General features: G+C 42.9%; 1 protein-coding gene across 2 annotated transcripts in view; it reads right to left on the bottom strand.

Annotated features, from left to right (window-relative positions):
* Positions 1 to 13,350, bottom strand: part of PC (pyruvate carboxylase) — a 628,691-nt gene that overhangs the window by 571,859 nt on the left and 43,482 nt on the right. For both annotated transcript variants that reach the window (XR_012717231.1, XM_075281583.1), the window contains 2 exons: positions 11,539 to 11,704; positions 4,360 to 4,505 (listed from right to left, as the gene is read on the bottom strand). Coding sequence is in view for 1 of the 2 variants with exons in the window: in XM_075281583.1 (XP_075137684.1) it covers positions 4,360 to 4,505; positions 11,539 to 11,704 (312 nt within the window). In the remaining variant the exon portion in view is untranslated. The remainder of the gene's footprint in view (positions 1 to 4,359; positions 4,506 to 11,538; positions 11,705 to 13,350) is intronic.

Raw genomic sequence — 13,350 nt, 5'->3', positions numbered from 1 at the left:
TCTGGTTAATGAGCTCGGCTTTACATTTCCATTATGACACTGGCGTCCTCGTTCATTTTCTGTCTAGAATAGCCTCCTCCCCTCAGTTCAATAGACACAAAGAAAAAAATATGGCGTTTTCTCATTCCAGATCACATTATACCTATACCAGTCCACAATATCAAGCCCTTTTCTAGTCATTCATTGGGTCTACTTCGCCTTTTCCCTTTAGTCCAGTCAATAAAATGGACTAAAATGGAAAAGGCTATGTAACTAAGACTAAAATGGTGTAAAGAAAAAAATAAATAAATAAAAATAAAATAAAATCACTCACCGATCCCCCATTACTCTAGTTCTGGATCCTGATGGTTTCTACTTCCTGTTCCCTCCAAGCCCACCACTCACCACACCAGCGGCCTACCACTGCTGGGACTGCCTGAGCTCCAGTTACCACAAGAAGCCCCAGAAAAACAGACCTAGAGGGACCTAGGAAGGGTCAGAGCCAAGATTTGAGCTTGTCTATATAATCCCCTACCCCTTTCTATTGCTTGGAAAGTTTGAGGACAACCACTATAGTCAAAGGAGACAGAAAGACCTCACTACATATGGCATAGTTACAGTGTACAGAGTTGTAACAGGGCCACAATGGACCTCTATTGGCCATACTGTAGCCTCATATGCCACCTATTCACTGTGGTCTCCTCGATCTTAGTAAAATATATGTCTATAGCTCCTTATAGCCAGCATATAACCATGGTTTTGGCATACACGAGAGGCCTAACTGTAATCCAGCTAAATGGTTATGTGGTTCAGATGTCAATGAAGAAGAGGATTGATACCGCTCTGTCCTTGGAGTGTGTCTGAGTCTGTGATCTCCTTTCCCTATGACATGTTTGATGCTTATCAATTGATACATGAAGCTTTATTAGAAGGCTGATGTAGTGGCGGTATAATGTAGGAGTTTTACCTTTAATGTGTCGCACCGTATAGAACTAGTCATCCCAAGAAGCTGTCTGTGGATGGGTTTTCCCCCCTTTATTAGGGAGCATTCACACTGCCGTCGGTGTCAGACAGCTAGTGTCCGCTGCTAATGTCTGTGCAAAATCTGTTCCCATAGAGGTCCGACTTTTCAAGCGGACAGCAAAAACCTACGTCAGGTTTTGCTGTCCGCTTGAAAAGTTGGACATCTTTGGGAACAGACAGTTAAGGACAGGCATGGACAGTAAAAGAACGCACCCGATCTCCATTTAAATCAATGCAAAATGTCACAGACACGGCTAGTGCCCGATGCTAATGTCCGCACAAGATTTTGCACGGACATTAGCAGCGGACACTAGCTGTCTGACACAAACGGTAGTGTAAACGCTCCCTTGGGAAAAGGTTTTACTATGCCAGCCTTCTATCATAGTCAAACATTGACCTAGACATCTGATCCCTTCCAATAAGGAGCTAGATAACCGGTTTCCCCAATTCCCAGTATATATATATATATATATATATATTTCCACTTAAAATACTTGTCACTGACAAGACTGTGGTACCATCAGAAGTGTCATAAGGCACTGACCACCTACACGTTTTCTGAAGATGTCCCTCACAAAGTAATATAGGACGGCGTGAAGCTTTTGGCACAGCAAAATCCTGTTTTATGCTGCGATACAAGCTGAAAAATTGAATTTTAAGCTCTGTTAGAAGATTCCTTTAGTTTATAATGGAAACTACAACGGTCTGTGGGATACACTGCGCATGGAAACCAGCAGGACCCAACAGACCTCATAGATAATGGGATCTGAAAAGCTCTGTCAAGGTGTCTGTATTTTGATGAGTAAAGACAACGGAACTGCGACAAAGCCTCCAATGCAGATGTGAACATAGCCTGAAATTTCCAACAAATAAAAGCCTATGTGCTGCAGAGTGAGCCTTCTACTGCGAGGGACTCTGTAACAAATAGGAAATAAACATACAGTAAATGCTGCTCATTTAAAGGCTGCGTCTCAGCTGCAAATAGAGGTTCTTATTAATATTTCTTTAGTGGGAGCGGAATACCATCTGTTACAGCAGGATACATGGAAATTAAACCTTTCAGCATGCAGAGCTGGGGCCTGAAGCTACAGTGGTGGGGGAACTATGAAGGGATCAGAATATTTATGGCTTGGGAAAACCTATGAGTATTTATCCTAATCAGCTACGAGGGACCTGGAGGGCATCATTAAGTAATAAACATTAGAAGAGAGATGTATGGCACCGTGGCACACAGGAAGCTAATGGAAATTAAAAGGAATGGGGAAAGGTGGAATAAAAAGTCACCCCAACACAGCAAGATGTGGAATGGAATCCTGTTCCATCCAGCAAATTAATACAGAGTCCGGGTATAGTTACTAATATAACACAACCAACATTTAGCATGTACAACCATTTATAGATACCATGGGGGTTCTATGGCTGAATCGGTTTTCGTGCTGCTTTGATCAAAGGACTGTAAAGCACAGACAGGTTTTATCTTTCTACAGTAGATCTATAGTTTTTTTCTCTAGATAGGTGTGACCAGGTCAGTGGGGGACAGATGGGGTCCTACAGTAGCACTCCATTCATGGTCTATGACACTATTAGATGTTGCAGAGGACAGGTCTCTGCCATCTCCAGCAGTCCCACAAAAAAGGAATAGAAAGGCACAGCGTACAGTGACTTGCTGGTCCATTCATACGAAACAGATGGGACCCCCCCCCCCCCCATTCTCAGGATTGGTGGTGGCCACAGCATTCAGGTTATGATCTACCCAAGATTTTCTTTGGTGGCAAAATGCCTTTAAGCAGGACACACATGATACTTTTCAACTGAATGATCAATCGACTAACAGCTATGTCACCTGATCAGTATATGTGCCGTATGTGAACTGTATGTAAGGAGGGGGAGAAAGTTGCTGGCAGCATCTAATCTCCCAGAGATCAAAAGGATCACTAAGGTAAAACACAACTGCCTGATCCTTATTTCCCCATAACAGACCCCACACATTAGATGGTTAGTCTACTCCACCGTCAAAGTAGTCAGGGTTGACCAATAATCTACCTGTATAAGGGCTGCTTTATTCTGCCACATGATAATGTAAAGCAGCCTGCTAGTGAATGGATCAATGGACGTCCACTTTGGTATATGTCAGCTCCCACCAGTATGTGAATGGTTTCTTATACTTTTTCTGTTTGGTTACTATGGTTTTGTCTTTTGGAACAAGGGTTCTTGTTTTGTGCAAGTAGAAATGGGAAATTAATCTACAACATGGACCTCAGATCTCTAGATCACATAAGAAAATGTGGCAAATAGAAGACAGGATGCACCAATGGACCCCCATTGACATATATTATCTGATGCACCTGTGTTTAAAAAGAGGACCTTTCATTAGATTGGGCACAGGCAGTTCTATATACTGCTGGAAAGCACCGCACTATCGGCTTTCCCAATCTGTGCCCCGGGTAAAGGACTATTGGTCCCGGTACCATAGCGCTTTAGTGTCAGAAGGGCGTTTGTTAGCCAGGAACGTCCTTCTGCCTCGCGGCGCCTATCACACTGTACAGTGTGAGCAGGGAGGAACGCCCCCTCCCCTCCTGATAATACTAGTCTATGGATGAGCACTGTGAGCAGAAGGAGGAGGTGTTCCTCCCTGCTCCACAGTACAGCGCGATAGGCGCTGTTGTGGAGAAGGACGTTCCTGACAGACTGTCAGGAACACTCTTCTGACTGTAAAGCGCAGAAGTACCGGGACCGATAGCTCTTTATGCAGGGCACAGATCGGGAAAGCCAATATTGCGCTGAATTCAGCGCACTGTCGGCCTTCCAGCAGTATATGGAACTGCCTGTGCCCAATCTGATGAAAGGTCCTCTTTAAATAGTATCTGTCACCTTAATCCATACACTAACCTGTCTCATACTTTGAGTCTGGTGACTGATCGGCTGCTCTATATAAACTTATATACAAGGATATGGAAGTACAGAACTGTAGATCTTTTGCCATCCATGGGCAGCCTATTAAGGGGACATCCACTTTAAGCTCTGATTACTTATACGAGGTGTTGGAGTTCACATCTGAGTCGTGAATTTTCTGTTCTGTCATGGGAGCCGAAAGATTAAATTAAAGGTATGATGGATTCATTACATGACGGACAACTACAGCCCTGTCAGACCTCACTGACTTATAATAGAATTCATCTGGTTCTGTCATGGTGTCCGTCATCTCACCAGAAAAAAAAATAGCTCTGCACATAGCACTTCTTTTTTTCAGTAAAATGTTCCTGAAAGATGAAATGCTTCTGAATGAGCCGCCATTGCAGGTGTGAACAAAGCATTTAAAACGTGTTGTGAAGAGGTTAGAGACTCTAGGAAGCATACCTCATAACTTCGCACCACTCTCATGCCTCGTCCGCCACCTCCATAGGCAGCCTTGAAGATTATAGGGAATCCATATTTGTTTGAGAATTCCTTGGCCTCTGTTAGACACGTTATAGGAGCGTCTGTGCCTGGAACAACTGGAACACCTGTAAAAGGAAAGATGGCGGTCAGAACAGACTTCATTTATCATTCTTCTCTACAAAATCTCTAAAAGATGACTACTAGAGAACACATCTTACGGCTCATCATTTCCATTTTTGGCAGCAATATGGCTGAAAAAAAACAAAAAAAAAAAAACCAGAGTTTACCCAAAGGAGAGCCATAGCCAGGGTTCTGCTGCGGCCAGATACAGGGTATGGACATTATGGGGTCAGGTCAACTCTGCGGGATCTCCCTGTTCGAGCCAGAACAGAACCATTTCACAGAAGCAGCTACAGTTCTGGCAGAATTGAGCCGCCATTGTAATAGATATCTGAATGGCTGCCATGTAATACATACAGCAGAAATGCCCGGCTGGCCAGAACTTCCCCAAACACGTTAGTTATTAGCTGGGGTGCCAGGAGTGAGACCCAAGATGATCCAAAAAGAACCCAAAAAGAAGAGATAAAGGAAATAATGGGATTTTATCTTTTCCTGTAACCTGTTTTGTACAATTCAGATTTTTTTTTTTAAGCAACTGATATTACCATATATACTCGAGTATAAGCCGAATTTTTCAGCACAGTTTTTGTGCTGAAAAAGCCCCCCTCGGCTTATACTCGAGTCAGCAAAAAAAAAAATAAAAGCAGCTTTAAAAAAATATAATAAAGAAATAAAAAAAAAAAAGTTCTAAATCCCTCCTTTCCCTAGAATACATATAGAAATAGAAAATTACTGTGAAACACATACACATTAGGTATCCTGTGCCTGAATATACTGAATATAGGATCTGCAGTGCTCTTGTTCCATCAGGATGGGGTTGATAGAAGCACTGCAGATACCCTATATTCAGCCAGGCTGAGTTCCAATTTGGGGGGGGGGGGGGTAAACCCAGTCCTCAAGCTCAGGGAAGGGGCAGACAGACAATCAAAACACCTCCTCCCCTCCCCAGCAACTACTGCACTCAAAAACCCATTTTAATTTTTGAAATTTTCCAGTAGCTGCTGCATTTCCCCCCCACCCCCCAGGCTTATACTCGAGTCAATAAGTTTTTTAAGTTTTTTGTGGTAAAATTAGGGGAGGGTCGGCTTATACTTGAGTATATACGGTAAATTTCTTAAGTTCTTCCAGTCCGAGTGGCTGAGAGTTACCAGTGTACCCACAAGCTTATTCGGTGTGTATAACTGGAATACAGATTGTTTAACAAGAGTGGGTTAACCCCAGGATGTCATGGCACTATACTAATAATAATAATAATAATAATAATAATAATAATAATAATAATAAGTCACCATACAGGAAATCTAGGACACTACAAAGTCCCGAGAAGGCACATATATTCAGATATTACAGACAACATGTGGGCCATCATACAATAATGTAAAGAAGACATATAGCATAAAATAACCTCCACATTACCGCTGTCCCAATTATTCACAACTTCTACCATTTATCTGCATACATATGTAGGAGGTGAAGTGCATGCATCAGCCCAAAAATAGCGAGTTCGATAAGGGGTTAAGTTGTAAATGAAGGTTCAAGGGAGTATTTACCCACAAATGATATGTAACACCATAACTACTAAGCGTTCCCGACTGTAATAATAAAGGTGCAAGGTCATCTGCTGAACACAAGATCTGGCATCTACAAGAACTGAGTATATGTAATAAGAAAAAAAAAAAGTGCTTTGTTTTCCTTTATCAGACAATTTACTTTCAAAGTCAAGTACAGGCAAAAGGTAATAATGTTTGTTTGCCGCCATAAATCCACATAAGTGGACATCGCTCATACCAGTTAGAGATGGAGGCTGACACTTTGCATTACTTCTCAGAACATATTTTGTAATATCGTCAAAACTGTTCATTTAATGTTATGAATCGCAGTAGAGGAAGCGCGTTCTGTCGCATGGATTGCTTAGAATAATAGACTTTACTCAAGGTACAGTTTACAGCTGACACCAAGTCAGGAGAACATAACAGGAAGTCTTCTGTGAAGCACCTACATAAAGTGTATCTGTCACCATCAACTACGACATGTGAAGAAAGTAAGAGCGGCGTATACAATGAGCATCCGAGAGAGTCCCTACATCTGTACATGCAGGAGTGACTACAGCGAGCACGGCCTAGAGGTAATAGTACAGAAGGGAGGGGCCATTCTACAAAAGGCAATTGCTCTAAAAGACTCTAGCAGGACCTAATAGGCAATAGGTGCACTAACATGGCATGTCACGGTTTGGCCCCAGCTTGTTGCTTGTGCGCGTGTTTAAAATGTGATAGGTTGACAACTTTAACAGACAACATTGTGCAGGGTTAATGGGGACAATGCCAAATCGGTGAAATATATCGGGGGTAGGGGCAGTGCTTCATGCTAAATACCCAACTTGCTGTATCTACAGACTATATTGTCTGCATTCCGCTATACTGAGCATTACATTGCCACCAGCTGATGGACTAAGCATTTCCATATTGTCATGCAGACCAGATTTATTTGGTGGGGTTTAACCTTTAGATTTTAATTCACCTAATGTAAAGATTCACACTTCCTTACCTTATTGTCTGTATAGACAATGCAGCAGGGTGTGTGCTGTATAGCAAATGTAACGAGTGTAAGTCAATTCACTAAGAAATGCAATAGATTATTACGACTTCAAGAAGTGAATGTACAGACACCTTGCCCAGAGGGAAGACATATCTTGGTGTATTTTTATTCCTTGTGTAGTCTACAATTCTAGACCATTTCCTATATACTCAGCTGTAAATATATGGCACATGCTGCAAAGCAGGGGCATAACTAGAAGAGACTGGGCCTCAGTAAACTTGTGGCTTCGGGCCCACACACACCCACACACACCCCCACACACCCCCACACACCCCCACACACCCCACACACCCCACACACACACACACACACACCATAGTACTCCTTTTCCTGCCCCCTCCCCCCCCCCCCAACACACACAGTATAACACCCAATTTACACATTAAAGTATCCCAAAGTGGCCTCCAGACTGTATAATATCCTGTATGGCCCCCCTTCCCTTGCACACACACACACAACACACAGTATAATGTCCCATTGTGGCCTTTATAGTGTTCGTGTACAATGTTTTCAGACCACAGAATATAATGAACGGAGGCCCATGGATGTGACAAACATAGAAAACAAGAATTACTCACCTCTCCTGGGCTCCGGAACAACTCCTCTTCAATGACGTCACAGGCGTGTGTTACGCCGACTTCATTATGTATTGCAACGCCAGCCTGACCCACGGGTTATCACTAAAGAGGCCCAAAGACAGCAAGTAGACTGGAGACTAAGAGAGGTGAGTAATACTTTATGTTCACTTACTTCCCGAGCCTCAGATCATTATACTTTGGAGGTCTCTATCGTAACAGCAGTTTCAGCAGGAAATGGGCACTGCTGCCCAATGATCCCTGCTCCTGCTCACAGCAACCTCGGCTTCCACTTCTGTCCTCCAGAGGGCCCCCTGTGTGTCCCATATCACACCGCTGTCAGCGACATGATACGGAATATGTGGGACACACTGTAAGGAAAGCAGAAACAGCAGTGAGCAGGGCTCATGACTGCTATGGCGGTAGTTATGCCACTGCTTACTCAGGCCCAAATAAAGCTTTCTAACGTTTACCCCTCAAATCTACAGCGGACAGAGATCTAAATAAAATAAATAAATAGGTGTATAAATATATATACCATAAATTGTTTGCGTAGTTGAATAGATCCGTTACTAACATTTGCATAGGACACCTTGTACATTTGGCTGGTTCCTCACATCCCTACATCTTGTACTGGCAATCTACTTTTTAGCATTTTAAGTTGCTAGATCAGATCCATCAAGCATTAAGGACACATTTTATTGGGCCATATTTGCTTGACTGATGCACCACCAACAATCCTGACAGCTATAATTGTTCGCAAAGCTTTATCTGACCTCCTGCTTCAACGGGATCATTAAACATGATGCTGGCAGTAAATGGATCTTACCAACTCACATATACTTGGATAGATTTAAGTATTACAAGTGGTAATTATCATCATGCAAATAGTACGATTAGCAGCAAGCAATCATTAATAAGTAATAGAAAAAAAGCAAACCCATTAAGTAAACATCACCCCCTCTTCGCCCTCATTTCTACAGAAATATAAGGTCAAGGCAACAGATTGTACTAAGAAACTTAGGTGTGAAATCGTAGACAGAGTGCCGTTATTTGTGATGGTCTTAAAGAGGATCGAGTACTAGGTCTGAAAAGCCCAATGACGCCATCAGTTAGGTGGGGTAACCCTGAGCACATGTCTTGTTAATGCAAATCTGTGCAGATATTCCAAAGCTATAAGCCCTTGTAATGCTGATGCAAATTATGGTAAACTAACCTAGTGGGTGGTAACTGTGCATGACATCCGAATCTGCATCAAGTCAAGTTTCCCTGGGGGCATGGTGTCTGTGTCTAGTATTTCATAACATGCATCCACACGAAATGGGTTCTTATCTTTGGAATAGCTGAATGGGTTTTAATAAGGAAGAACCTGAAGTACTCAAGGTGACAATAGATGTAAGTCACTGGCCTTTTAGACCTGATCACAGGTAACCTTTTAAAGCGTTTTCTAGGCCAAAAATACTGACGACTTATCCTAAGGAAAGGATATCTATTTCAGATCAATGGAGATCTAACATCCAGCACCTCCATCGATCACCGGTTCTCTGCAGCTCAAACAGAAAATGATGCAGAAAGCAGACAGCGCCATTCTATGTGCAGTGGCCAGACCAAGGTATTGCAGATTAGTTCATATTCACTTAAATGGGAGGTAACTGCAATGACTCAGCCACTACATAGGGAATGGAGCAATCTGCCCCCTGCTTTATACTGCATCTGCTGCTGAGAACAGATGATCGCTGGGGATGGCAGGTGTCAGACTCCCACCAATCTGATATCATGCACAGAAATACCCTTTAAGAAGAGGTTGCAATGTATAAAGGTATATTCTGAACCAAACTGAAAGTTTGAAAGTGGCCAAGGTCATTCTTACACGGTCCTGAAGTGGGTACATACAGAACAGGACCAGTAACACGTTAATGCTGTGGCGCACTGTTAACGCAATGGGTTTTCAATTACTTTTGTTGTCTTCTGAGATAGGATATCATAGCTCATAAAGTTATCTCAGAAATGCACTGGCTGAGGATGGTCATCGCTGTATCCAGAGATTAGCTGAATGGGAATTTTCTGCGTCAAGGGGACCAGGAAGCAGACATCCGGGTACTAGGGAGCGTAGGTATATAACTATATACTAAAGAGTACAATATAAACTTAATCACCTTCATTCGGACAGCTCTCCATGGTGCTGCACCTCCCTACACTTCATCCATCATAGAACCTGTGCTCTCCGTTCGGCCGATGTACTAAGATGAACATCCTCTATCATCAAAACCTCCCGATCCTGTATCTAAGACATCACCAGAAAATCCGAGGCTCCCTAAAACTAACCTTTCTCTGTTCTCACTCCCCCATTCTCCTCAGGACATGATACCTTATCAGACTGAAACCTTATATCTCCAGGTACCTTGGATCCGCACATCAAAGGAAACTGGTGGCGGCTCATACAGCTTCATTTATTAGTATAACTAATTTAACCATCATAAAAACGGATGCTCCACCATATAACCAACGCTAACTACTATGCCACCCCTGCTACTTGTTTCGCTCCCTCTACCTCATAGATTGACATTCTTGCGAGCAGGACCCTCACTTCTATTGCGTAAATCTGTAATATCACATTTTCTCCGTAGTTTAACCCTACAATTTGTGAAGTGCTGCGGAGAATGTTGCCGCTATATGAATAAAATGGGGGGTTTTTTTGTTGTTTTTTTTTTTTAATAGTAAACACACTTGCAGGATCTACCAGACAACCCTTTTTGAAGAGGACCTTTCATTGCCTTTGTCAAGTTCAGCTATTTGTAAAATTTAATAGTCAATGCTCCACCGATTCCAACACAGTTGCTATTTTTTCTCTAGCCCCCACCGTTCCTGAGCAATCAATGCTGTTATCTTTGGTGCCTGATGTGCTATTTAGTCTCTGTACTGTCAGGTGGGCGGTGTCAGGCAGGAGCAAACAAGGGGTGGGATTCGGAGCTCTGGCACTGACTGCTTCTGGTTGGAGCTCTGAATCACACCCCTTCCCCCAACCCCCACTTGATACTGCCCTTCTGACATTAGAGCTTAAACAGCTGTGAATCTTGCTCAGGAATGGTGGGGGCTAAAGAGAAAGTTCCAACTGAGCTAGAATCAGTGGATTCACAGATGTTAAGAACTCAAATTGGTGGAGGCGGTGAAAGGTCCTCCAATTGTATTACCAATTGATCTCTAGAACAATGAACTCTGTTTGGTGATTGGTTTATATGTGTAACGTAACAAGTTTTACATTCAGACCTTTTCTGCGCTATTGTCATTTTTTTTACGCGTTTACGTGTTGTTCATTGGTAATCATGTAGTTCTAGATGAGGTTTTAAAACAACTAAGGGACTATTTACTGTACACTTGCCGATATGAGGATGGAACGAACATCAACAGACTATAAAACAAGATGAAAGCCATTGACTGACTATAAAACAAGTCGATTGCCAGAGACACACAAGGCATATTCACTGCAGGTCAGCTACAGCGAAATTTTCCCGTGGCCGGTGGGCATGCGCAGTCGGCTTGCCCTAGGCCTAGAAGTTAGAAGACACCGTGGTGAAGACCTCGTTCCAGAAGAAGATGGAGGCGGCGCTGGAGAGTGCTCTGGCAGCATTGGGGCCGTTTAAGCACTGGCGCCCGCCCCCAGTGCTGCGAGAGAACTCATTTGCATACCAATAAAAACCGGAATTTCAAGCGAACGGCGGTGCGGAGAAGACAAAGAAAGGTAGGAGAAGAATAGTCTTTCTTAAGGCTATTCCGACGTGTTAGTTAGAAAAAAAAAAAAAAAAAAAAAAGTTTGAATGATAAGATCCCTTTAAGACTAAGTGCCTGTCCTCTCTTAAGCTGTACTCACCAGCACTGATCGCTATAGCCCGGGCCTCGACTTTGTCTCCCATCTTACGTACCACCTCAGGGCTGGGGCCGATGAATCGTACACCAGCGTCTGTGCAGGCCTGTGCGAAATCTGAACGCTCTGACAGAAAGCCATAGCCAGGATGAACTGCATCCACTTCATTTTCCTAAACAAGGAAACATTAAAATATATGTCAAAAAATAAAGTTAATGGCACTAGCGTTAATACCTAGAAGGAGCTCTGAGAGGTGTGGAAATATCCCACACAATAGTCCTGCACACAATAGGGGCACACTAATAATACTGTAAGCCATTGGAACCACCAGTGGTAAGTAAAGAGCTGCATTAGATGAATGGCGCTCCGGCCTTGCTTACCGGGCAGTAATTAATAATGGATGGAATAATTACTCTACGACACAAAAGCTACAACCAGAATTCTAATTAACAAAAATAGAAACATGAGGATTAGCGGAAGACACATGTCTCAATCTTAAGACGGCAGTCTCCTGCTAACAGAGCAGCATAAGCCGCTAATTGAACATAATAGGACTCAGGACATTGCCCTGCATTATGTATGTGGGCATAGTTCTTTCTTATAATAAAGCCAGCAGAAGATGTGCCGCCCAGGTACCCGCTGAGCTATTCCATCTGCCATATAATCAATTGTGGCATCAACACAGCACTAATCCGTCTGTCCCAAGGACACACTTTCCTAACATCCATACTACAACTGTACCATGTTCTTCTGCAAAAAAAATAAAGTCAACCTTCTAATGGTGTCACAAATTTTAAATGACCCTTAACGGACTATTTCCATCTCAAGGATCCTATCTATACTGATAGTTTAAGAAAATTCAAGAGTTTTCCTAAATACATTGCCTTGGCAATGCCGCGTCGTTTGTTTGTTATGATAGATTATTCCTCCCGTTGTTTACACAGCGTAGGGATGATTCACTGCTTTCTGGGTTGGGGGCGGCTGAATTCTCTGCCTTGACTTCAGCGTTGTACATAACAGTAATCAGTTCAGCTAATAGCAGTTCGCTGACAAAGGCTCGAACAGTGTCATAATCTCTATATGCAGGCACAAAGATAACTGAGTTTACTACAAAAACGGAGCAGGGTAGGGCCCCTTCACAGGCCGTAAGCACGCTGCTCATTTAGACATGTATACACGTGTCCGAGCGCGGAGCTTCAAAACAGAGCCCATTGATTTCAATAGGAAGCGTGCGCATATGCCGATATATGCGCGCTTCCCACTGAAATCAATGGGCTCGGTTTTGAAGATCTGCGCTTGGACACGTGTATATATGTCCAAATGAGCGGCGCGCTTATGCCGTGTGAAGGGGCCCTAAATGTTCAGTACAAACCTGTGTAATGAAATATACATTTACTGTACCTATTATTTGATTTGCATTTATATTAGATTTCAAGTAATCATAATTAATCTCTCATGGTTTAGGCAATGTCTATATGTACTGAGGTACTCCGTAGTGTCCTGATAGGCAAAGTCCACCCACCAGCAGGAAAAGCTGCTGAGAGAGGGAAATAAGGTCAGGGCCCCATGTGGAGTAAACGCCCCAATTTGCCCACAGCAGAAACAATCTCAGTGTTTTACAGTCAGAGGAGAGTGGATGGAATTCTAATGAATTCAATGCCCACTTTTTGGCAAAAAATAGAGCTGCGGACATGCTATGATTTCCAAAAACGGTTTTGGAATTCGCAGCATGTCAATTATACCTACGGAAATTCCAGGGATTTCCCCATGGTTATAATTGAAGGAAAGTCTGCAGAGGAAAGCTCAGAGAACTTTCTG

The sequence above is a fragment of the Leptodactylus fuscus genome, chromosome 7 (assembly GCF_031893055.1).
Source record: "Leptodactylus fuscus isolate aLepFus1 chromosome 7, aLepFus1.hap2, whole genome shotgun sequence".
Classification (NCBI taxonomy): Eukaryota; Metazoa; Chordata; class Amphibia; order Anura; family Leptodactylidae; genus Leptodactylus; species Leptodactylus fuscus.
Note: the sequence above shows the minus strand (reverse complement) of the source record. Positions and strands in the feature narration are given on the sequence as shown.